A 26,721-nucleotide genomic window follows, 5' to 3' on the forward strand; every position below is an offset into this window, starting at 1 on the left:
AATGCTAATGAGATGCAGAGTAGGCGTTCCTGTGCAGAAACAGACTTTCACAACAAATTGCCAAATCCGTGAAGCGAACCGAAAACACGCGATAAGCAGTGTCAGCCGCAGGTATTTAGCACCTGCCTGAAGCAGGTATAAAGACGGACAACTACCTGCAGTAGGCAACGAAGCCCCGCACACATCCAAAGAACGAACGACACCATGGAGCTACTCATCATGCAGCTCGGAGCCCCAACAGGGCCACAACAACCAAAGCCACGACCCCCTGGACCCGGACCCGCCCCCTCAGGACACCACAGAGGCATTACAGAGTAAGACAGCGGACCAACCGAAAACGCACCACTCTCACAGACCTAACGCCAGAGGAAGTCATTGCCCACTACATGCTCAAAAGGACAGCCATTCACCGCATCCTGACCCACATTGCTCACAGGCTGACGGTCCGAACACAGCGTAGAACCAACATCCCTCCGCAGACAAAGCTGCTGGCTGTGCTCCACCTGTTGGCCTCTGGTACCTTCCAAACAACAACTGCCAGAGTGTAAGGAGTCTCACAGCCAGCCCCATCAAATTTCATCACACCTGTCCTAGATGCCATCTTCAGCTTCATACCCCAGTACCTTCACTTCCCCAACACTGTGCAGGAACAGCTGGAGATAAAGCAAGGCTTCTACGCCATAGCCGGATTCCCGGCCGTATTGGAGGCAATCGACTGCACACATGTCCCACTTGTGCCCCCTGTGGGTACTGCACACCACTACCGCAACAGAAAGCACATGCATTCCAACAATGTGCAGGCAATAGTGGACCACCGGGGACTCTTCACCAATGTCGTTGCCAACTACCCAGGCAATGTGCATGATTCCTTCATCTTCGGACAGTTCATCATCAACCAGCAATTCCTGGATGGCACATATAGGATGGGACTGCTCATTAGTAAGTTCCAAGTCAACACACCACACATCATAAAGCCTCCAAAGCACAATGCACAACTGTGGGGATGCGCACGTGACCAAACCACATTTAACGTCAAACTACACAAACACCTACCAGACACAACCACACCACTCAATGGTCATCCTGGCCTACCCCTGTACCCTATACAGACAGGTGGTGTAGTTGCCTGCATCAGCTACTCCCTGGGGGCTGGCAAACACTCACCCCACACACAGCCAGATCATGCGTCACTGGATTGGTGGACCTGCTATCCCATTCTGCCGAACCAAGTATTGACTCTTTTCTCCCTGCACTGTCACAGGTGATCAAGGATATGCTCTCTGCCCTTGGATGATGACACCCCTCTGAGATCCGAACACACCCGCCCAGAGACAGTACAGTGCTGTCGCAAAAATACCAGGGGCATTGTTAAATGCACATTTGGCATGTTGAAGTAATGTTTCAGGTGCCTGGACGGCACAGGTGGGAAGCTCCTGTACAGCCCGGACATCATGTGCAAGCTTCTCGTTGCATGTTGTGTGTTGCACAAAATCTGTGTTTGCACCAGGGCCCCATGAATCCCAGTTCCAGAGGTACCAGCCGATGATGGTGGTGATGGGGCAGGAGGCCCACATCCCATTGCAGCAGCAGCAGGAATGGCCCTTAGGAATACCATCATTGACACTTACTTTTCATGAGCATGTCACATTGTGACCATCCATGGCAATCATGCGACAGTAGAAAATGTACCAATGCACTGCATGTGTGAATAAAACATTTTTGCAGGTCTTAGCTTGTACTTGTACATTTTGATGTTATGTTTCCTTGTGTTCCAGATGTGGCAGGTTGTGCACATTTGCTGAACCAGTTGTGTCCTGTCTTCATATGTGGTGAGCATGCTATTTGACCAGGCATGTTATCACTGCTAGGGTGCACTCCTGATTGTGTGTGTATGCTGCACGGTGGGTGTGTCGGTCCTGCGGCTCTGCTCTGTCTGCCGCCGGTATCTTTCGTGTGGTGTGCCTGTCGGTTCTGTTCTTCCCCGGTGCTTGGATGTTGTGGTGTAAATGTTGTCCTCTGCAGTTAGCTATGGTGCATTCGTCTTACTCCGCTGTTAATGATTTTTGTTCAGTGGCATTTTCCGTGTGCTGTTCTTGAGCTATTTTCCCGCATTGCGCTAGAGTATTCCTGCCCTTGCGCTGGTTGTCACTGTTTTCTTATCGCGCTTTTGAACCATCGTAGGTTTTGTCGTGTTGTGGTTTGTGTTTTTATCTCCATCGAGGTGGTTGTTTCGCGGACATTGTCCGAGGTGTCAGCAAACTATCACATGCTACCACCGTGTTGTGAATTCCACGTTGTCACTGGGTTATTTTCCTGCGATGGGCTGCGATGCTGACAGTTGCGTTACGCTACTCTTGCGGTAGTTATCACACGTTCTTGTGAATATACCCCTTAGTTTTTCATAAAAAAACTTTAAGGGGGTGAAAAAGTCATCGTTTTCTTGTGAAAACCCACATGCAGAAACTGTAAGCTTTGGTTTGTAACCATAGTATGACATTTTAACTGCACATAATGCAAAGAACTAAAGCAATAAAGCTAGTTTACATGTGAAATGTAAATGTTATGTACGTTAACGAAATGTTCATGAAAAATTAGGCTCAACCAAAACATTATTGATCCAATTGCTTAATGAATGTATTTTATGTGACATTGACTACAGCCCTGATAAACCCATATGACATAAATTATTTGGAGTTGGAAAAGTGGGACACTGTTCCTTATGATTTGCTAATGACATATATATTTCTACAGTTTCAATGATAAATCCAGGTAACCCTGGAACTCAGCTTACCAGTGGTTTGTATTAGAACATTGCATATATTAAAATACTTCCCCTATATTAACGCACAAGCTGGATGTCACTCAAGAGGTACATCTGACAATGCCTTTTTAATAAATGTATTTAAGATACATACTAGGGAACAATTATTCTGAGTTATTCTGAGTACCATGATGCTCTGAGGAGTCAGTTTCCTGAAAGGTGAACCAATATAAATTCATTTTCGAAATAGATGTATTCCTCAACCAATTAGAAACATTTCAGTAGAACAAAATCCGTATTTTGGCAAGACAAGAGCCTCACCTCGGGAAATATGTCATTAAACTGCATGCTGGTAGAACAAAGCTTGCGGGGGGGGGGGGGGGGGGGGAATGATCCACAAATTAATTTCACTAATATGTGTAGGCGGAAGTACAGTTCTCTTGATAGAAATTCAGAAGACTTGTGAAGGTTGACATTCACAGAGAGGCTTGCACCTACCTTTATGGATTTCATTGCATGCATGTACTGACATCTGATTATATTATGATCTACCTTGTATTTTAAATTAACGTTTTGTAAATTCATTTGGCTGCCACTTTCTTGTTTACATGGGTTAGGCCTCTTCGTTTAATCGGTTCTTTATCTTAATACCATTATTTGCTAATAATTGTAACACTCAATTTTCTATATTCGCCTACAATAAAATAATAAGTTACATTTAGCTAAAAATAAATGTATCAAGGTAGTTTAATTTAGGCTATGGTAAATACTCATGGTTAATCCCTTTTGATCTTTTGCTTCAAGGTTATTGTTATTTTTAATAGTTCCAACATTCTCCTTATTTAGAGATGCTAACATTAGCTGGTTTCGAGGCAAAGGAAACTAACAGCCAAATCAATTGAACTCTATTCAGACCCCCGCAGGATGTTGCGGCATGGATTACCAAATTTAGCGGCACAAATATGGTAATTTAGCGACACAATTATGGGAATTTTGCTGCATTTTTGCGGCACTGTATATTGCAATTATTTCAACACCAATCGCAGAGATCTTGTTTTTTTGAGGTATTTTACAACATGAAAGTTTCCACCAAAGCACTGTGTACAGTAGTTATGCTGCCAGGTTTATTTGCTGTGTGTATCAGTAATACTTCGACCTGCCCAAGAAGAGATCATCAGGTTTCCTTCTCGAATTTCGAATGAGGGAATCATCGTAAAATGTAGATTTTTAAAGCATTTGAAAATGGTATATGAATTTTCAAACATATTGATGCTGCCTTTACTACTGAACAAATAATTGTGGGGCATATTATCAAGGGGGTTTATCTCCGCTTTTTTGGCTTTAAAAGCCAAGAAAGCTGAGATAAAATGATCTCCCTATTACCTAGCTGTCGCTAACACCAGTTAGCGACAGCTAGTAGGAGACTGCGACCATCTTGGGCCCCACTTTGCATGTCAGTGATATTTATCACTAATGACATGCAAAGTGGGCGTGCCAAGATGTTAGCGACTGGAAACAGTCGCTAACATCGCTATCTCCTATTACCAACTTTTGGAGATATTCGCGCTAAGCGCGAATATCTCCAAAAGCTAACACCTGCCCCTGAGCAGTTCTTAGCCATGTTATCCAATGGGAGGTGGATAACATGGCTAAGAGCATTAGCTCGGTAATGCATGAATATCGTTGACTTTTCAGCGATATTCATGCATTGCGGCCGTTTTTTATCGCATTTGCGATAAACCTTGGTAATACCAAGGTTTATCTGCGATAAAAATCGCCGCAGCTCTGCGGTACATTTTTTGTGTCTAACCAAGCAATAGCGATAATTATCGCTATTGCTTGGTAATATGCCCCTTTGTTTCTGTATTAACAACTTTTACAATTGTATTTGTTGTTGCCTTATTATCCCTGGGTCTACTGTTGATGGACAACACAAATACACACACATACAAGCACACACACAAACACATACCCACCCTCCCCTCTCTCTCCTCTCTTTCTCTCACTATAAACTCAAGTAAAAAAAAAAGAGTGATGGGTCGGTGAATTCAACACCAAAACAATCAGATAGTTTTGGTTTACAAAGTACACTATATTTTCAAAACCACTCGCCATGTTTTGGTAGTCATCCGATTTCCTATGCCATCCGTAAAGTGGTGTATTGGGAATGGTGGGTGGCGTAAGTTGTGGAATGTTGTTGCATACATTGCAAACCATTACTGGCAAGTTTCATGGTGCTTCTTAATTTCAATTTGCTGAACCATAACTAACCATCAAAATGTAGAGTTTTTATTCGTTTTAGAAACACAGCATTCAACCTCTCATGGGTCAAGGCCCTGCACCCAAACCACTGCGAGCATCCACCCACTGTTAGCGTTCAGCCTAAAACCATGATCAATAATCTTTGTAGTATACCCTGCGTCCAACATGCCTTTGGCCAGTTAAACCTTCTGATCAAGCATGGCACAAGCTAAAGTCCTGTACTCAATCATTGCTGGATGGCTCAGCACTGTTTTGCACTCAGGGTTCTTTTCCTATTAAAAAACTTTTTTGTAAAAAAAAGTTTCCAACAATTTTTAATTTTGTTTTACTCGTGATTTTTCATTAAAAAAGTGTAATTTTCCACTCAAAATACTGCATTTTTCATTTGTGGTACGATTTTAATGAAAATCATAACTTAATCTCAGCAAACTATTTTTTTTCTGGATATTTTGGCATTTCACAAGCGTTTGAGCGGCCCAAGGAGTCGGATATATCCAATAGTACTCTTTAGTTTCTCCAATTACATTGCTAAATTGAAAACGTTTTGGAAAATTTGAAATTTTCAAGGTAGAAATACAAAATTAATTCCTTCACCAATCTGTCATTTTTGAGAACAAAATTAAACGAGATTGGGAGCATTTTTGATGTTCAGAATCACAATTCTAAACAGTGAAGATACGGAGCTATACAAAAGTGTAAACCCCGTTATAGCCTCCTGGCATCTTTTTAAAATGCTTATAGCGCCAAAATGCCTTCAAACCAACAAAAACATGTTTTTGTGACACAAGCCTACATTTTCCAAATTTGGATGAAATCTGTTCACTGGTATTTGCTGTAGGTACAAGCAACATTTCCTATTGGCATTAAATGGGGAATCACATCTCTTTCTCACGCTGTACTCTCCTACATTGTAAACTGTCTTTTGTGTATAATGCAAATCCCTAGTTTTCACAGACTTATCCTATGAACAAAAATCTTTGCTATGACCAAGACCCCGCTTTACCAGCTTAGATTTCTTTTGTACATAATATAAATTATTCCTGAACAAGACCAAAATAACAGTTCAGTCACTTGTTTCAACTAGGCTGCAATATGGATACGCATTTGTCATTGGCAGACCAAATATTCATTTCAATTCCCATAGTCAAGAGGAGGCAGTAACGGCACTCCAGAGGGGTATGCTACAAATTGTCAGATGGATGAATACAAATTCATTAAAACTCAACGTGGGCAAAACAGAGGGGCATATTATCAAGGACAGGCGATAATGGCCTTGATAATATGCTCTATGAATTCCAATGGAAGCCCATGTTAGATGTGAACACAATTATGTATAAACTATTATTTTGCTGATGTAATGCCCCTATTCTGTTCCCCCCAGTAAATGGCCTCACTAATCCTTGCTTCTATCCTTTATGTGCATATTTATCCTCTTCTTCCTACTTAGTTGCTAAATTATTTTGCTGCTGTTTAAAGGTCGAGGTTGGATTTACTCATGTGTCAGATGTATATGTTTGTTGTTTAATATTATACGGAAACTACTTTTGTTCCTTTAAAGTGCGCTCTAAAGCCATTTTGACAAGTTTGTACTACAGCAAACTGCTCAAAAAATAATAGAGAACGAAGGTCAGAAACCTTGCTATATTAATGTAGAGCCACCATTAGGGATATTGACAGATGGAAATAGTATTAAATTATCAAGTACCCTACCCAGGAAATGAATGCCCCACTCACCTTGAAAATAGAGATAACATAGTGCTGCGAGGTCAAGATACTTTTCATAACCACTACTGGAACGAGTGGGGGACCTAACCCTTACAATAGCAATAAATAACAAATTAACTAGCAACAACTTGAGCCTCAGGAATACTTGGTGGGGCAAATGCACTCTCTTTATATAGATGATAAGAGCCAGACAGAACCTATTACAATAGGCACACTTTTCAAAACCATCCATTACCATGCCGGTAGCTTTAGAGAGTCAACCCAGACTGTGGTAGTTATGAAAAGAAAAATATTGGTTCTCACAGATTGAAAAACCAGAAATAAACTGGGTGTCCGCATATGAACCTGTACAGGTTTGTAATAAAACAAAACTGTGTGGAAAGGAAACTCAAACTTATATCACTCATTCACTCATGAGGAACCCTTATAAAACAATCAAACAAGGGATTGGCACAACTGTTGATCAACTATAGGTTGCATTCCCAAAGATACTCACAGATCATCAGTGTTGGACTTGGTCCTTTTTGCAGGTTCATCCCTGAACTTTTTGCCTTCCTCCCCTATTTTGTCTGACCTGTTGGTGGCTGTTTGATGACTCTGGGCACTTTACCACTGCTAATCAGTGCTAAAGTGCATATGCTCTCCCTACTGTAAACTAATGTATTAATCAGTGGTTCCATGATTGGATGGTTTGGTTTACCTGTCAGACCCTAGTATAGTGCACCAGGAGTGCCCAGGGCTTGTAAACCTAATGCTGCTGGTGGGCTTGCAGCACTGGTTGTGCCACCCACAGAAGCAGCCTGTAAAAGTGTGTCTAAGGTCTGCCATTGCAGAGCCTGTCTGCAGTCGGGTACTGTCATGCTGACTGGGCAAGTGCACCCACTTGCCAGTCCCTAAACCTTCACTTTTCTTCATATCAGACACCCCTATGGTAGACCCATGGGCAGGCTGCATTGTAAGTATAAGTTGGGACATGCCCTGGTGTGTGTGGCATGTCCTAATAGTGAATTACAGCCATTTTCGTGTTTCACTATTGCAAGGCTACCTGTTCTCCATAGGCAAGAATGGGGAGTTAGATTATTACATTTTATAATCCTAACTGACTCAGGGAACATGGTAGAAATTCGAGTTTAGTATGCCTGAACTCAGAATGATAAAATGCATCTTTTAGTGAAGTTGGTTTTAACATTCTGTGTTTCAAAATACCTCTTTTAGAAAGTAGGTATTTTCTTGTCTAGCCTTCCAAACCTGCCTCTGCTAGGTTGTGTAATCCTTGTCTGGAGTTTGAGGGACAGGGCTGGGGGATTCCAGGAGACAGGGTGAGTCTGCCCAGTGGTGAATAGAGAGATGTGCATCTAGATGGGAGGGAGGAGTTGCACCTGGGACCTGAATATGACAGTGCCTGCCCCCCACAGTGCTGGCCCCACCCCCTGTGGTGCGTCTGATGTCTCTCCCCTGCACTGTGAAAGGAGAGAAGGAAGCATGTCAACAGAGTGCTCCAGGGCCGTGCCTTTCCTCCACAATGTTGGCTTCACCTCCTGTGGGGTGTCTGATGTTTCTGCCCTGCACTGTGAAAGGAAAGAAGGAGTTATGTAAACAGAGTGCTCGAGAACTGGTTTGGACTGGGCAAAGGCCCCTCTGCCCTCAGAGGACAAAGGATTTTGGGTATAAATATTGGGACCCCGATCCCAAGAAATTAGATTACTTTTGGACTACAAGAAGAAACCTTTTCTGAGGAGAGGAACCTGAAGAAACTGAGGAGAGACTATCCCTAAGCTGAAGTGCTGCTTGGGTGATTGGCCTGCAGTGGTTGCCTCAGTGCCAAAGAAAGGAGATAGAACTTTGTGTGCTTTATTTTCAACTTGTGAAGGATCTCCAATGACTTGGAACAGAGCTTGCCTCCTGCAGTAGTCTCAGGGACAACAGACTTCAACCCCCAGCTCCCCAGAGTTCTTTGGAAGTGCCTGCTGTGGTTTTTGGGCCTTCCGAGGGACTACGTGTTTCCGAAGGAGGGTGTCGCTGCTGTAGCTGACGCATTGCACCGCATTGAGAGAAGCGTCTCGCAACGAAGATGAAGCGTGTCGCCGTCGCTGCTGCTGCTATCGCATCTTGGATGTCGCCGCTGTAATTGTCGCACTGCACCGCATCGAGAAAAGTGTCTCGCAACGAGGAAGAAGCGTGTCGGCATCGATGCTACTGCCATCGCATCGCGGATGTCGCCGCTGTAGCTGTCGCAATGCACCACATCAAGAAAAGCGCCTCGCATCCACGGAGAAGCATGCGCCGTCGGAGCTGCTGCCGTCGTATCTTGGATGTCACCGCTGTTGTTGTTGCATTGCGCAAAAGAGTCTCGCAAACGTCGGAGAAGAGTGCCGCAGCTGAGGCTGTTGCCGTCGCATCGCTGACCAAGGGTGTCATCGCTGTAGTTGACGTATCGGACTAAGACGTCTCGCATCTTTACGTCTTCGCGTCTTTATTTCTTTGCACTGGAACTTTGCTGCATTTCCATCGCTGCAACACTTTTTTTGTGGAAGCGTCACACATCCTAAGGTACATTGGATAAAGTGTTGCGTTTTCAGAACTGAACAAAACTAAACTAAAACTACCATTTTAAGTACAGTATTGTGGATTTTTGGCGTTTGTGGGCTTGTGATAAGTCTATATAAAGAATACTTACTTTTTATGTAAAACCTGTGTGGTGTCCATCTGTAGTGTTAATTTAAAAAAGGGGGTGGTGATGGACAGAGTATCTGAGTTAATCAGAACACTCCTACCCAGTCAACAGATCAGGGCTTGATCCATCACCGTTTTTTAGCTCACTGCACCATCCCAGTTCAGAACCTGGCTATATGCAAATTAGTCTGTCCCTGGCCCAGTGCATCATGGGAACAGGGCAGACCAAACTACCAAGCCAATTCTTCACTGGAAAGGAAACAAGCTTCCGGGGACCGGTTTCTGGCATTACAGCCGTCTTCGGACTGGGTAAGAGTGGTCTGCTTAATTCAGGCACTCTGATCATCACCACCCCCTTTTCTGAATCATTTTGTCCACCATAAGCGTGGAAGGGTATACTCAGATGTGAGTCCCTTGCTCATTGCACCATCAGGATTCAAGCAAGCCGGGCCGACGACGCCTGAAATGGCAGAAACCGGTCCCCGGAAGCTAGTTTCCTTCCCAGTATAAGAATTGGCTTGGTAGTTTGGTTTGCCCTGTTCCCATCATGCACTGGGACAGGAACAGACTAATTTGCATATAGCCAAGTTCTGAGCTGGGATGGTGCAGTGAGCTAAAAAACGGTGATGGATCAAGCCCTGATCTTTGGACTGGGTAAGAGTGGTCTGCTTAATTCAGGCACTCTGTTCATCACCACCCCCTTTTCTGAATCATCTGTAGTGTTGGCACCTGGTTACTGTATGTGGGCACAAATGCTTACACACTGCCTCTGAGTAAAGCCTGTCTGCTTGTGCCAAGCTACTAAGGGGGTGAGCAGGTGTTATTTTAGGAGTGTACCCCCTTACCCTGACTAGAGGCAAGGGTCCCTATTTGTCACAAGTACCTACCAACTAGAGACCCCCAAATCTAACATTGGTCGCCAGCGCTGATGATTCTGTACTTGCATTTGTGACTCATGTACAGTGATTTGTGAACAGTACTAGTGAGTGCAGACCAAATCACAACCACATACTTTTTGGACGATTTATTTTCCTCGGATTTTCTATTTTTGCCAAGAACTGCCAAGTTTAACAACCATAAGAAAAGCAGCATCCATAGCATCTGTTGAGTTTGATTGGGAGGACAGAGAGAGATGTAGGTTCCAAACAATGGAGCTAGCCAGCTCAAGTGGAGTGTACAACTGGAGTTAGAGAATAGGAAATTGGCCCTAGAGGAAAAGAGAATGCAAATGGAGCATGAGTTGATAATGAGGGAGCTTGCTTTAGTGCTCGATAGGCTTGAGGCCATGAGTGTCTCAGCCCAGCAACAAGAAATGTGTGTAGCTCAGATATTGAGCTTTGCTGAGTTGGAGGTGGAGTCCAGCTCAGATGGTGGCAGCAAAATTGAATTTTCTAGTGCTGAGGGATCAGTACATACACCCAGAGATGTGGCACCTGACTTGAAGGAGGGGGTTAACATACACCAGAATGTTCAAGGACATGAGTTAGCTCCAGTGGTGTGCAGTGTCCCTGAGGATAATGAGGAAACTGTTGCAGGAGTTCATGGTCCTAGTGGTGGGAGGGACTCTCTACTGACTCTAGATGAGTGGTGCATGGAGAGGGATTCCCCAAAGGTTGAAGTCCTGGTATATGAGTGTGAAGACCGCCCAGAAGAGTGTGGATTGAATGACAGAGACAGTCCGATACTGTCTTCCAATCTCAGGAGAGTGGTGTGGAGCACGTGTGCGAGGCACTGGATGGAGAGTTGAAGGATAGTTTGGTTAACCCTTGTAGGGGGCTGGGTGACCCAATTCTGGGAGAGCATACTGTTTGTCCCTGTTTTCCAGAGCTATGCCAACACCTGTTGGAGAGTGAGTTTTCTGACCCCAGGGAGCTCACATTGGAGGCAAACCTTTTGGTGGATTCCAGAGGGTCTGGAGAGGCATTGGGGAATGACCCTTTGGGGAGTGGCTCAGGTGTCTTCCAACCCAGAGTGGTGGAAGTGGTGCAGAGTTGCCCAGCTAGGTCTTGTTGTAGTGCGAGGGGTGTAGGGGCTCATGTCCTGTCTCAGTGGAGAAGGAGTGAGTGTGGGACTGCGTGTCCCAAGGTACCCGAAACCCTGTCTCAGGGCCTGGGTGGTTCTTTAGGGGAACACCAGGTGGGGAGCCTAGGCTGTCCTGATGAGCTGCCCAGTAAGGGGGATCCCCTAGTGTCTGATGAACTGGGAATGTCTATAATCAGGCCTCCATCAGTTCTAGTGTCTGGGAGTGCCGCTCCAGTTGGGAGGGTACAGAGGTCCAGACTGAGGGGTGAGAGAGGGAAAGAGTCCCTAGTGGAGGAACCAGTGGTCAGGGGCCAGCTAGAAGGGCTGCATCACCAGTGAATGACCATGGTGACACCACCTCTGTCCTGGGGGATATTCGCGCACTGTCAGATGGACAGGGGTCGGGAGATCTGAGCTAGGTAGACCGCATCAAGAGAAGCGTCTCGCAATGAAGAGGCAGCGCGCCGCCGTCACATCTTGGGAGTCGCTGCACCGCATTGAGAGAAGTGTCTCGCAACGAGGAAGAAGCGTTTTTTCCATCGCTGCTGCTGCCTTCGCATCGTGGATGTTGCCGCTGTAGCTGCCGCACTGCATCGTGTCGAGAAAAGTGCCTTGCATCCACAGAGAAGCGTGCCGCCGTCTGAGCTGCTGCCGTCGTATCTTAGATGCATTCCAATGTCAAAAAAATCTGATCATCACACTTAATGCACTTAACAACCTTTAATAGACATTCCTCTTTTTATTAGAGCCCAAAGGTAAGGAATTGGGTTATTGTTTGAGCTGGGGTGGAAACCGTAATCAGGCAACAACCACAATACTAGCCAGATTGAACCATAAAAAGTCACTAAATTAACCTGTGCTTGACCCGCTGGGTGCTTAGCACAAAGCAGTCAGGTTTATCTTAGAGGCAATGTGTAAAGTATGCAGGCAGCACACAAACAGTAAAAAAGACAAAACACAGCATAATACATATCCCAAACCAATTCAGAAAAATAGAGTACATTTAGTTAATAAAATGTCACCCGAAAAACAAAAATCCAATCAGTAGAACCCGAGATATTATATGTTAATGTTTGTAGTGAAAATAGCATCTAAAAGCACAAAGTACCGTTCGTGGTCATCTGATCATGCTAGACTGGGGGAAAGTCGCTAGTTCAGGCCAACCACTTTGGAGCATGGGTAAGACACAGGGACAGGTTAGTCCAGTTGAAAAGTTACTTTGTAAGCCTGGCGTAAAGAGTTTCAACCATGAAGGAGGAGAAGTCCGTGAGGAGAAGGCTAAGCATCATGGATAGTTGGCACTGTAGCACCAAGAGCCAGTTGAGTGCGTGGGCAGTCGATCCTGTACATTCATATTACCAGTCATTGCGGGCTGTCATTGCTGTAGCACAAAGTGCATATATCATCAATCAATCAGGCTTTGTAAAGCATGGCTACTCAGCATGAGGGTCTCAAGGCAATGTGGGGGGAGGAGGGTGCGGCGGATCAGTCTAAGTGCTGAGTTCATCTGAAGAGTCAGGTCTTGAAGTGCTTCCTGAATTGTGTCAGTGAGGGTGATTTCCTGAGGTGGATGGGCAGGGTGTTCCATGCCTTGGAGACAAAGTAGGAGAAGGATATTCCTCCAGTTCTGTTCTTGTGGCTTTGTGGGACGGGAAAACGGGTTGGAGTGGAGGTGTCTGTTGGGTACCTGGAAAGTGAGGCGGTGATTCAGGTATATGGGTCCGGAGTTGTGTAGGGCCTTGTATGCATGAGTGAGGAGTTTTAAAGTTATTCTTCTGTTGAGGATTAGTCTTGCTGTAGGGTTCTGGACATTCTGGAGACGTCTGAGGAATTTCTGGGTGATGGTGGTATAGAGTGTGTTGCCATAGTCGAGTCTGCTGCTGCTGATTGCAATCGTGACTGTCTTCCTGTATTCGGTGGGAATCCATCTGAAGGTCTTTCGAAACAGGCAGAGTGTGTTCATGCAGATTGAGGAGACAGTGTTTATCTGGTGCTCCATTGTGAGTGAGGAGTATCATGTTTCCAGTCGCCATTGACAGCTAATGTCGGAGCAAAGAGCCAGTTTCACCTGAGCTTCACATTGGCGGTCATCGCAATTGTAGAGTTTTGGCATTAACATGTTGCGAGGAGGCCAAACTTTTGAATTTTAATGTATTCACTTAGGAGGAGTTCTTATCTGATTCCAGCCAAGGGTCTGGGACCTGGGGTTGAACTTCTCTGGGATCAGGACTCACTTCAGTAGACCACAGGATCAGTTACAGGTCCAAGCAGGCCTAGTTGCACCAGGTTTGCTGTGGAGTTGCAAGGAGGCCTCTGAAGCTTGTTGTGTTCCTGTATCTCACACAGGAATTTAGCCAACTGACCCTTGGAGGTCCTGTCTTCCTTCTCAGACAGTAAGGCAGTCCTTCAATCAGCAGGGCAGTCCCCTGCCAGCTGGGCAGCCCTTCTTCTGTAGCTTACACATGTCCAGGAGGAGTGCTTTAATGAGTGGCTCTGGAATCCAACATTTATACCTGGTACTTGCCTTTGTGTAAGGAGGGACATTTATGTAAATTAAATGTGCCAATTATGTGTTACCATGTTTGAAGGAGTGAACACAAGTACTTTAGCACTAGTTATCAGTGGTAAAGTGTGCCAAGTCCTAAAGCCTACACAAATAAATTCAGGAGATTTGAGGGCAACATGTTTCGGCACATACGATGCCAATGTTGTCAGGTCTAACAGCAAATAAGAGCCAGGACCTCTTCTGTTATGATCTAGTTTGTTTTCTTGACTTACAGAAGGGGGGGGTTTCTTCTAACTCTAGTTCTGTGGACATTGCACTGCAAAGCTACTGCTAGCTAGTACCTTCTTGGGGAAGCAAACTTTCTCATCTTTGAGTGTATTCTTCTGTTCTATCTTAGGATCGTTCTACTGTTCTCCAGGCTTTTCTGTCCGCACCTTCTCAGCCCCTGAATGAAACTCCAACCACGATTCTTTGAAGTTGTTTTCTTAATATTTTTCAATTATTGCTTTTTCCCGGGCTGTTGCTTGGGCATCCTGGTGTCATTTAATAACTACACATTTCAGATAATAAGTGCTGGTGCTCCTTCAAGTTCCATTGGACTTGTTTTCATTACCTTTTGATTTCTAATGTCTTGGTGTTTTGAAATAAAATGCGGATATGTACAGTATTGTTTCCATGGCATGTGCCGGCCATGGCATGTGCAGTATTGTTTCCATGGCTTGCGCCGGCCAGTATCCTTATGTCTTGCAATAATAGTCTCATAGATTATTTCTGGTAAGACAGTGAAGGACAACATGGTAATTACCTTGAAATTCTCCTACATTTCGATGCCCTAATTCATCTTTGCTCACTCTTTTCTACAAGTGATGATGATTGATGTCTGCTTCTTTATGTTTTGTGTGTTACAGAATGTTTTACACTAGGGAGATTCTCATACCTACACATACCTCCCATGGATGGGTGGATTGAGGGAAGATAAAACAAAGCAGGTTAGGCCTTAAAAGTCAGTTGGGTTGGTTCATCTCAAAAGATTGTAAGTGGGCGAAAAAAATATAAGACTAAAAAAAATGTAATTTACCAGTAAATCATTGTAAAAGGAGCTCTCTGGAAGAAGCAATGTCTTTTTAGCAAGTAAAGATTCAAAAATGGGATATTAAGTGCATTGTTTATATCTATAGCTTTAACCTCTTCAGTGCTGAGGACATGCTGGAGCCATCTCACTACCAGTGCCCAGGTGCTGAAGACAACTCCATCACGTTCTGGCACTAGAGGCAGGAAACTCTTTTGGCAGTTTTAGCTTTGCACTTCTGGAGATGATCTTCACCAGCAAACTAGACAGTTTTTTTTACTCTGTGCAATGATAATAGGTGCAGACTTCATTGCAAGAATGTGAAAGTAAAATGAACAGATCAGCACATTTACTTTCACTTACATCAGTTTTCTGGGCATATCTCAGCCCCCTGAATACTGATTTGGATGTGCAGGTGTCATTCAAAAGTGGAGAATCTCCCCTTTCCAATGGTGCCTTTTCCTAATGGATCCCTCCTTGGGGATCGATGCAGCAGGGAGATCCCCAAGAAGGGATATACCCATTGGGCACCAGGGACTATTTTTGAGGGGGGGGGGCAGCCCACACCGGCTATGGGCTAATGCTCCCTCTCCCTGAAGCCTCAAAAATGTTTTTCTGCCCCTAGGAATAGATTGGAGGCAATTACCTCCAATCTGCCAGGGGAGGCAGAATCCTACTAGACACAAGGGTGTTTTTTTATAGACCAAACGGTGGGTGGCACGCCCAGGCATTGGGCCTAGCCTCCCTGCATTATATCACCAGCAGTTCTTCAGCCCCCCATTGTTACAGCTAGGATGTCCTTTCACTAATCTTCCCCCTGGTGGGGGGCAGAAAGCCCACTCAACCCCCGGGATGATATTTAGAGGAAGGGAGCCGCCCCTGGTCAATGGGCTAATGCTCCCCTAGCTCCAAAATTATTTCTGCCCCCAGGGGCAGATTACAGGTAATTACCTCCAATCTGCTCCCAGAGGGGGAATGAACCCACTAGACACCAGAGTCTTTTTTTATTGAAAATTGGGTCAAGCCACCCGTCCAGGCATAATGCCTAGCCCCTATCGAGGGCGGACATTTGTTGTTTTCTTCTAATCTGTCCCCAGGCATGGAGCAAAAAGCCCACTAGGCCCCCAAGGACGGAATGTGAAGAGGGTGGCACCCCTCCTATGGCAATAGGATAATGCTCCCGCCTCCCCGAGCCACAAAAGTTGCCTCCAATCTTTCACCCATGGAGGTGCAGAAAGGCCCCTAGGCACCAGGGAGTATTTTTATATATGTTTTTTTTAATAATGAAAGGGGTGGGGGCACCCCACCCAGGCATCGAGCCAATCCTCCACCTAACAAATTAGGCAACAGTCTTTTTGCCCCCCTGGCCTCCAATCTGGCCCATTGAGAGGTGGGGGCAGACAGCCCACTAGACACCAGGAAGATTGTTTTATTGCTGTAGGGTATGGTTGGGAACGCCTGCCTAGGCATTGTGCCGAACTCCCACCCCAAAAATAGCTCCAATAGTGTTTCTGTCCCACCCAGGTGGCAGATAGGAGGTCTTTACTTCCAATATGCCCCCTGGGAAGGAGAAAGTCCAATAGACCCCAGGGAGGTTTTTTTGAGCCTTCTGTAAACAAGTAAAAAAAAGTGGTTGGAGGATGATTACCCACCATCTGCCCAAAGGGTCAGAAAAAGTATTGTGCCCATTCTAGCCTAGGGTCACAGCACGTTGCATAGATGAACTGCCCCCAGCTCTTTTTTTTTTGGGGGGGGCTTTTTTTATGCCTTGGTGTCTTGCCGCATAATCGTGGCGCGAATTACGCTGCTGTGCAACATTTTTAATGAGTGGGCGGGGCCGCGTCGGCCAACGAACGTGAACAGCACTACAGAGGTAGTGCTCGTGACGGCCGTTGGCCAACGGGAGCACCTAAGGGGCTAGTGGCCTTTCTGTGCCCTGGGATGGATTTTGGATAAGTGCCCTCAATCCATCCCCAGAGGAGCAGAAAAACGGATGCACCCAATCTGGGATGGGAGTATACCGTGATGCCTAGGAGAGCCACCCCTGACCTTTCTTTTTTGGGGTATGTTTCCCTGGTGTCAATTGGCCTTTCTGTCTCTAGGGGCAAATTTGGGGCCTATTTTCCCTAGTGTCTAGTGAACTTTCTGTCTCTGGGGGTAAATTTAGGGTAAACACTCCCATCCACTCACATAGGGTGAAACACTGATTCACCTATTCTGGTGTGAGAGAGGAGCATTATCCCTAGTTAATCCCTAGTTGGACCAAAGAAGGCTCACCCAGTCATCACACCGTGTTCCCACCCCAATATAGAAGCTTAAGTCTTTTTGCCAGCTGGGGGTTGATTGAGGGTATTTAACCAAAATTTGCCTCTGGGTGACATAAAGGACACTAAACACCAAGGAATTCAATATGGCACCATAACAAGCTGAAGGCTAGGGTTACCTAACCTGATATCACGCCTATTCTCCTACCCATGAATGGGCAGTAGAGTTGTTCTGCCCCTATGGGGACTGAAGCATTCCTGCCCATTTGGTGAGGGGGTAATTTTTTTCTACATATGGGTAGCAGAGTGGGGCTAAATCTTTCTACTTTTATTGCATGTTTGTACTCAGATCAGTTGGCACCTGGGGAAAGCTACCAGACCCAGGCATTTGCAGTGGGGAAATGCTGGGTCGGAAACCTTTTGTGGATTCCTGGAGATTTAGGAAGTACACGTCACAAAAATACAAGGAAAATGTAAAATGCTATACAAAATCTGAGGTGTGCAGAGCTTTGCAGGTGAGGAAACTTTGTACGATGCATGCAAGGCACACCACTTTGGACTTCCCTGGTAGTCTAGTTTCAAGAACTGTCTGAATTTGGTAGGTTTCCTTGTGTGGCCACTGAATTCTGGCCAATACACGCAGCTACCCCATTGCCAAATCAGGTCATTTTTGTGACAGGAAAAATGAATGCCCCCACAATATGTTTTGGGCCCGTTCCTGTCACATGCACCAGGTCTACCGATATAAGTGAGATACCACTTGTATCAGGGAACTTAGCAGAATTCTAGGTTGTAGGAAATGTGTGGCTTTTCACAGATTCCAGAACTTTCCATCACAGTAATGCGAGGAAAATGTGTCTTTTTAGTCAAAGTTTGAGGTTTGCAAGTGCGTCTGGGTTAGAAAACCTGATGTAAGCCACACAGTCTCCCCAATCTGAATTCCCGAGGGTGTCGTGATTTCATAAATAGGCAGGTTGCTAGGTTCGTCTAGGTCCCTACCGAGCTAGGGCCTGAAATCCACAGCTACCCACATTGCAAAAAAGGTTCCGTTTTTAGTGGAAACATTTTATGTGTCCATGTTGCATTTCTTGGCCTGTCTTGCAAATGGCACTAGGCCCTTGCACACAAGTGGCATACCATTTTTATCAGAAGACTTGGGGGAATGCTAAGTTGTAGGAAATGTGTGGTTTTCCATATATTTCAGAACTTTCCATAACAGAAATGTGAGGGAAATATGTGGATTTACTCAAAGTTTGATGTTTCGGGGGTTTCTGGGTAGGAAAACATGGTGCAAGCCACACAAGTCACCCCACCTTTGATCCCCCGGGTGCCTAGTTTTAAAAAAATGTGTAGGTTTGCTGAATTTCCCTAGGTCCCTGCTGAGCTGGGGCACAAACTCCACATCTACCCACATTTCCATTGTAAAAATGAGTCATCCTTCAGTGGAAAATAGGATTTGTCATGTTGTGTTTTGTGTCCTTTAGTGTCATGAGCACCATGTCTACCCACACAAGGTACTTGAAGGCATGGTGGGTGGTTGAAAATGTGTGGCTCCCCACAGATTCCAGATGTTTTTCTCACAGAAATGTGAGGAAAATGTGTGTGTTTTAGGTGAAGCTTTAGGTTTGTAAGGGCTTCTACATAAGAAAACCTGCTACTGCTGAGAGCCACACATGTCACCCCACCCTAGATTACCCTAGGTGTCTAGTTGTCAGAAATTTACAGGTTGGCAGGTTTCTCTAAGTACCGGCTGTGCTAAGGCCCAAAATCTACATCAATCAACGTTGCAAAAAAAGGGATAGTTTTGAGTGGAAATTGTGATTAGTCCATGTTGCGAATTCGCTCCTTTCTGGTTGCGGGCATTTTGCCTATCCACAGACAAGTGGTACCATTTTCATTGGGTGGCTTAGTAGAACATGTTTTTACCAATTGCATTTCCCTGTATTTGTGCCTTCCAAATGTAAGCAAGTGTGTAAGAAAGAAGACTCCCAGTACACAATTAAAAATATGTTAAGGTGCAGCTCAGTTATTGGCTCTGTGTACCTTAGGTTTTTGAAAAACATACAAGCTTTATGTATCCCCACAACCAGAAGGTCTAGCAGATGTAATGGTTATATTGCTTTTGTAAGGAAGTTACTTATAAAAACATTGTCACAAATGGACGTTTTTTCCTATTCATTGTCAATATTTTTTTTATTTCAACAGTTAGGTTCTTTAGGAAATGTTTGAGGACCTACGCAATTGACGCCTTGCTGAATTCAGCATTTTATTTGCATTTCAGAAATCTATAGCTGTCAAGGATCACCCATGTGTGTTATAGCTGTTTCAACCACAAACTGAACATAGCTTAAAAGCATAACAATTAAATACAATGGGCTACCTTTTTAAAAAAGGCCAAAACGGTGGTAAAAAAGTATGGTTTTTGTTTTAGCTCTGCATATTCATGAGAGCTGGAAAGTTGGTGACTTTAGCACATCAAACCTTTGATTGATGCCAATTTTAGAGAAAAACAGACACATTTTTCAAAGCTCTTTTTTTCCTATTTTTCCCCTAAAAATAAAATGTTGATATATTTCGGCTATATCCCCAGTCTCCTCCATGGGGATCAATATACCTAGGTACCTTTAGAATCCCTAGAATGTTGTAAACATTTTTAGCAAAATTGGCCTGGGTATGTAGAAAGGTATGGAGGCCTGCGGGCACAATACCACAAATAGTAAAAAAATGGCTTAGCATTCTAAGGCAAAAAGGCCTAGCAGTGAAAGGGTTAAAAAAGTGAAATGCTGAATGATTGCTGGTTCAGAAAATATTTTTTTTTTAGCTTACTATGTTGCTCAGGTGTTCTCTGTAACCCCTTTTAATTCACTCAAATGGTGTCATTGTATTTTTTACCCCAATAGAACAAAGAAGTTTACTCACATCTCATTGGGGATTTTGATTTTAAATCATACAAAAAATTTCGTCATGCATTCATTTGTCATGTACAACTATTTAGCCACTTATTTTGATGATTGTAAAGGCGTCACCTTTTTCACACAACCAGCTTAGGTGTTACTCATTTTTAACATTCAGTTTTTATTTTTGCGATAGTTTGTAGATCACATCTTAGGGTCCTATGTATTTATACAGATAGCACATTATTAAGTGTCAAATACTATTTGACATGTGCTCCACATTCAACATAATAACATGTGTTAGCCCTGGAAAAAGGCACAAGAGAAGCCTGACTGAAATTCTCACGATTCAAAACACTCGATGAGTGGTATTGGACTCTGCAAAAACTAGAAAGGGTTGGCCTCTTACCATACTCAAACTGCTGGAGATGTGCAGTCACCCAATGCAACCCTACTCATATCCTATTTGTCTGCCCTTCAATCCAACCCTTTTGGACATACATAGGGGATACTTCGGAGATGTCAATGCCCCTTCAGCTACCCCTCACTCCCCCGTTATCCTACTACATGACCTTGGAGGCTCGCCTGAGCTATCATGACCACAGCGCCGCCTCCTGCACACAGCACTGTCCTCAGGCAAGCTTTGTAATTTTCGTCAAAATAGCTTGCCAATTCCTCCCTCTCAAAAAGCCCAGATGGTGGCAGTGATACAGTATGCTTCCTAAGAATGCGTCATATATGGCATGCAAGACCAGACCGAGGTGTTCACCCAACATGGGCGCCTTTTCTCCAGGATACCCCTCAAAGCTAACCACATCACTACTGATCAGTTCTGCCCTCCCCTTCCCCAACCCCCCACATGCCTCCACTGAGCACAATGGGCAGTCTAGCCGCCAGCATAGCAGTCCAGGCCCCCCATCCTTCACATCTTCCTTAACCCCTTCCTACCAACCACCCCCTCGATGGTCTGCCTCCTCCACCCAGGCTTATCCCCTACACACCCACGCCTGCACCATGTGCAAACTCCAGAAACACATCTCTTTCCCCTTCTCCCCTCTTCTTAGGAAGACATTAAAATAAGGGTCTTGGCACTGTCAATGCTGGATAAGTGCTAATACACAATGTACAGTGACTCACGGCAGAGGCCCATCATACAACAATGGGACGAAAGAGCGGATAACAGATATTCATTACTATCCCACACCCTTCCCCTTACACCCTAGACACTCTCTCTTCCCCTCCTACTCTCCCCCATTCCGCTACTCCCCACCCTTTCTCCCTCTTCTCCCACCTGTTTCTTTATATTGCATTATTCAATGTTGTTACACAATATGGGAGTTTCCCTGTATTTGAAACCCTGTTGTATGCCACTATTGCAATAATAACAAATTGCGACAAAAATGAGTCAACAATGGAATTGAGGGTACAATTCACAAATGGACTTATGTGTAGTAAGTTTTCAGTTCGGAGCACTCGCACTTGTGGAGGAATCTCCACACTTAGGGGCCTATTACGATGGAGGATTTTCCGCATCCTCTGGGCCGGCGGAAGCGACCGCCGGCCCGGAGGATGCGGAAAATCCTCTGCAGACCCACCAAAGACCCACCGCCACATTAGGATGGCTGGTGGGTCCTGGTTTCCGTCCGCCGCTTTTCCACCGCGGTTGGCTTACAACCGCGGCGGAAAAGCTCTAATATTGTGACGGTGTCTCTCAGACACCGTCAGCCATATTAGGATGGGCGGTGAAAAATGCTTTTCCGCGGCGGGTTTTCCGCCGTGGAAAAGCATGTGTAACTTCACTGCGGGGGCCCGTTGCGGGCCCCCTGGGTGAATGGGGGGTGGGGGGTGCACATGGGGGTAGCTATGGTACCCCCCTGCATTTGTATGCAGAAATCGGCAGGCACCGCACGGTGCCTGCCGCTTTCTGCATACAAATGCAATGTATGCATTATTACCATTGCGGCGGATGCAGCTTGAAGCCGCACCTGCCGCAATGGTAAAAATAGTGCCAGGGTGGCGGTCACATCCTAATTGCACAGGAGGGAACTCCGCAGGCCAAGCGGAGGTTCCCTCCTATTCTATGGTGGTGGACGGACTCAGGTCCATACGCCATTATAATCGGCCCCTTAGGGCTGAATCTCTGCACTGCACACTACAGAGAGTGCGGCATGAGAAGATTCTGCCCTGAGTGTGGAGACTCCTCCACAAGTTTGGAGATCTTGCACCCGCAATGTTACTACCAGTGCTTTAAATGGGCTGGTACTCACTGGTACTGAGTACCAGCATTTCTCAGTTTTCTCCCACTGAGTGCCGGAACTTCCTTTTGGGCAAGGAGAGTAACAGTACTCCCAGACGCAGCTGCGCTCAGGCCCTGAAGTATGGGTATGTGCAACACAAACAGTACTGAAAATGACCCTTTCAGATTGAGGGTTTATGTGCCGCTCTGACAAGCAACAGGATGTGTATTACCTCGCTGGGGTGCTCCAGCAATGTTAGGTTAGGTTAGCTTCGCAACAAGAATGAGGACCTGCTTTGTAAAGATAGAATGATGAAAGACCGTTATATGGTCTCATACATCTGAGGCCTAATGTTTCTGCCTAGGATTATAAGAGTGACACCAGAGTCAATACTCCAACAGCTTCTTATTAAGAATGGTAGTAGGAAATAGAGTGAATACAAATGTTGATAATATGATGTTTACGTATTCAATATTCACTTCTCTTGACTTTTACCAGGGCTGTTTTAGGTGTAGTTTAAGTCATTGAAGCCTATTTTTCTCTTTGTTGTTCAGACGTAGCCTTTAACATGCTAGGTTATTCCTTTTGCTATAAATGTCAACAGTGCAGAAGTTAATGATGCCATATGCTGTTCCTTAATATTTCACTGCTGTTTAGATGATTCCAATAGTGACGTCATTGACTTGCGTTTGTAATTTCATATAAAAGGACACTGTAGGATGTGGAAAAGTAATACATGTCTTTTCACTATTACATTTTTTTTGAATTTCCAAGTTTAAGCATTTTTGATATTATATTGCGGGTAGGGAAAAAACTAATGCCTTGGGTCCTGCTTGTAGGTGCAACATTGTTTAAAGCTTACTGCTGCTCTTTGTTCAGTGTTTATGTATACACGGTTTCCTTTGAAGTTATGTTTCAATTAACTAATGATAACATTCATCTTTCAATCATGTTTGAGAACTAAGGACTTTTTAATGTTCTTGCTATGCCATCATACATCAATCCCATGTCCATTGCATTACCTATCGTGGTTATGCTGAAGATCCTTAGAACTTCACTTACCCTGGCATTGGTCCAATCCCTGCAAGTCCATACACTTGTCGAGGATTCAATAGATATTGGAACTTTCTGTATATTCTACATAGATGAAAAAGAAGTAGAGAAATATATTTAGATGTAGGGATTACAATTATATCAAAAGAGAACGCATGATTTAAAATACAAAATCTTAATAAACTACACCAACACAATATTGTTGTTGTTAATAATATTATTATTATTGTTATTATTACCAGTAGGAGTAGCTGCAGTTTTATTAATATTTACCTTACTGACCTTTCTTAAACTCTATCCTCATTGCAAGATTATAAAATGCCTATTTCTGTTATCAGCAATAAAAGTATGGAATTGTGGGATTCACTGTATTCAGTCTTTATTGAAAAGACAGAGACAATCCTAATAGCAGATTTCCAAAATGCAATTAAATCAGGAGGCATACATAAATTAACAGTTCATACGTTTCAGATAAAATACAACTGATAGGAAAATATCAAAACTATAACATGCATGATCATTTGATAGAATTTGCAGAAAGATGTTAAATGTTCGTCAATTGCAAAAAATTAAGATATACTCTCCAGTGTTTAAATCTATATTCCCGTAAAAGAGACAGCTGCTGAAAATGAGATCTAACTACACCATAAAAATTGCAGAAAAACATAAAATGTAGCGTTGATTGGTCGGAGAAGCCATCACATGGACATAGACTATCAGGCACATGCATCAAAGCTTTTTGCGATCGCAAAACGGTGCGAATCGCAAAAATCGGCCGTTTGCGATCACAAAATCAGCTTTTGGGATGCATGAAGGGTGAAGGCCCTCGCAATTTGAGAATTAGCAAATATTTGCACATTCTCAAATTGCGATTGCATTTAAGGAATCGCATTTTGCGATTCCTTAAATGCAATGCATGAAAGTTTAAAAAATAGCGATTTCGCAATTAGGGGGAGCAAATAACCATGAGGTTGAACCTCATGGTAAATTGTGAAAACTTTGAAAAATGCACTTTTGTGCATTTTTCAAAGTTTCATGTTGTGCACACACATGCCCTTAGGGCATGTGTGTGCACAACATATGTGCACAGATTGATTTCAGGGGTGCAACAGGGTGTCCTCCTTTGGACACCCCTACACCCTTGAAATCGCATTCTCAATTTGCAATTTGCTAATTGCTAATCGCAAATTGAGAATGTCTTCCCATTCATTCCTATGGACCTTTAGGTATTCCTTAATTGCGGTTTACAAATTGCGAGTCGCAATTAAGGAATGCTTAGAAATCGCAACATTTTCAGCGATTTCTTCATGCGTAGGCTTTTGCGATTTCTTAATTGCGATTTCTTAAAAATCGCAATTAAGAAATCGCAGAAGCCAACAATGATGCATGTGCCTGTATGTTTCATATTCACAAACTGTCACAAGGGGAAACATAAAAGATGACTAATCGTATCCACTCTAAACATCAATAACAGGGCCCACTCCCAACTGCCTTAACGGCCTGATTTAGATTTCAGTGGACGGGTTACTCAGTCACAATGGTGACAGATATCTTGTCAGCCGAAATATACATTCCATAGGATATTATGCTCATAAGTCCCGATTCGGCACCAAGCCAAACATTGCATTTTAACACTGCAAATTGGCATACCAGTGGCTTTCCAAGTTCATTATATTCCCTTAATATTCGTCAGTGATCCAAAAATAAATGCGTAACAGCCACCTTATCCTTTTTATATATTGTTGTTGGATGTTCAAATAAACAGGGACTTCCTAATTCCCAAATATCTGCTTAATATATGCAATCCAAGGTATTTTCAGACCATGCTCACTTCTCAAATAATCTTTAATTAAGGGCTGATTTAGGGTAGGCTCGGGGATGTTCGAAAGTGAAATTCACAACGAAAGAGGGCCCAATTTAATATCATCCTCAGTATGGAATTATAAATTTTGATCTTGTATCATATTTAGTTAGCGCAACAAAAGATCAGAAAAATATCTACATTCAAAACAGTATTCACATATCAGAGAATAAAATAAAAATGAATAAAATTCATGAATTTTCTGTATGAAAATATATCAGTGTTGCTGTGGGTTAAAAGCAGACTACCGAAGGTACAAAAAACAACATAAAAATACATTAAATGTGTGCACTTCTTTATAGGTCTCACCTAGTCAGTGTATGCAAAGCTGTTTCTATGATATGGGCTTTAAGCACCACCCATCTTTTTAATTGAGTCCTTTTAGTGTACTTCATAAATGCCTGCATTTCTTTGGTTAATATGCTGGGTAGTCCCTCCTTTTCTACTTTGTTAACCTACTATGAGGACTGCCCCGTTACATGTGCTCTTACTCTTCATATTATTCATGATACTTTTGGAGCACTCTTATTTGTTTCCCTCCCTCTGCTCGTGTTAAGTGTTGTGTTTTGCTTACTTTGTGCATTTGCGTACATTTTCGGAGGTGTTAAAGACCGAGTTCAAATGTCAGACGCGTTCCGAGGGTGCCTGTTCCATGCATCAAAACCCTCCCGCTTGTTTAGCCTCAAGAGGCTGTTTTTGCATTGTTTTGTTTCCTGCTTATTTGGCGCCCATAGCTGCTCGTATCTTCGGTGTGCTCAGCTACGATACATGGCGCTGCTCAAAATTCATCTAATAACCCCATGCCGTACCACACCTCCCCCTCTTGCCCATCGATGTTCGGTATTTTCAGTATTGCCATTTAATTAGTTTTCTAAAGCACTTTTTTCTTTAAATGTCACAGAGGGCATGTAGGCCGTGCATTACCAGAAGCATTATGACATCTGAGGTCTGTACCAACACCCCATAACCTCAAAAGTGAGGGTTGTCTTCGGTAAGTGTGTTCAGTTTCAGTACACGGGACTGCTCAAAGTTCACGTATTGAACCCGTAACTTGCCACCCCTCCCCTTCTCACCAGTTAATGTTTCTTATTTTCAGTGTTGCTATTTAATTAGTTTTATAAAGTGTTTTTTTTTAACGGTCACAGACATCTGTACGACCGCCCATTAGCCTCCAAAGAATGGGTTTATTTTAAATGTGCACAATCAGAGGGCATTTATGCTGGTACACAGACGGATTGGGACTTCAGAGTTTCACTGCCTAATGGAAGACCAGAATCCTTTTTTTCTGGTAGATTGAAAACCAAACATAGTTTACTGAAAGGTGTGCGCAGGTGTTGGTACGCTGTATAACAGAAAGCCCAAAGGAAAACCTAACATCATAAATGGTCATTTTC

General features: G+C 43.9%; 1 protein-coding gene across 2 annotated transcripts in view; it reads right to left on the reverse strand.

Moving 5' to 3' along the window:
• Positions 1–26,721, reverse strand: part of DGKB (diacylglycerol kinase beta) — a 1,755,973-nt gene that overhangs the window by 1,055,015 nt on the left and 674,237 nt on the right. For both annotated transcript variants that reach the window (XM_078663763.1, XM_078663762.1), the window contains one exon: positions 23,476–23,550. In XM_078663763.1, coding sequence (XP_078519889.1) covers positions 23,476–23,550 — 75 coding nt within the window. The remainder of the gene's footprint in view (positions 1–23,475; positions 23,551–26,721) is intronic.

The sequence above is a fragment of the Lissotriton helveticus genome, chromosome 10 (assembly GCF_964261635.1).
Source record: "Lissotriton helveticus chromosome 10, aLisHel1.1, whole genome shotgun sequence".
In the NCBI taxonomy this organism is placed as follows: Eukaryota; Metazoa; Chordata; class Amphibia; order Caudata; family Salamandridae; genus Lissotriton; species Lissotriton helveticus.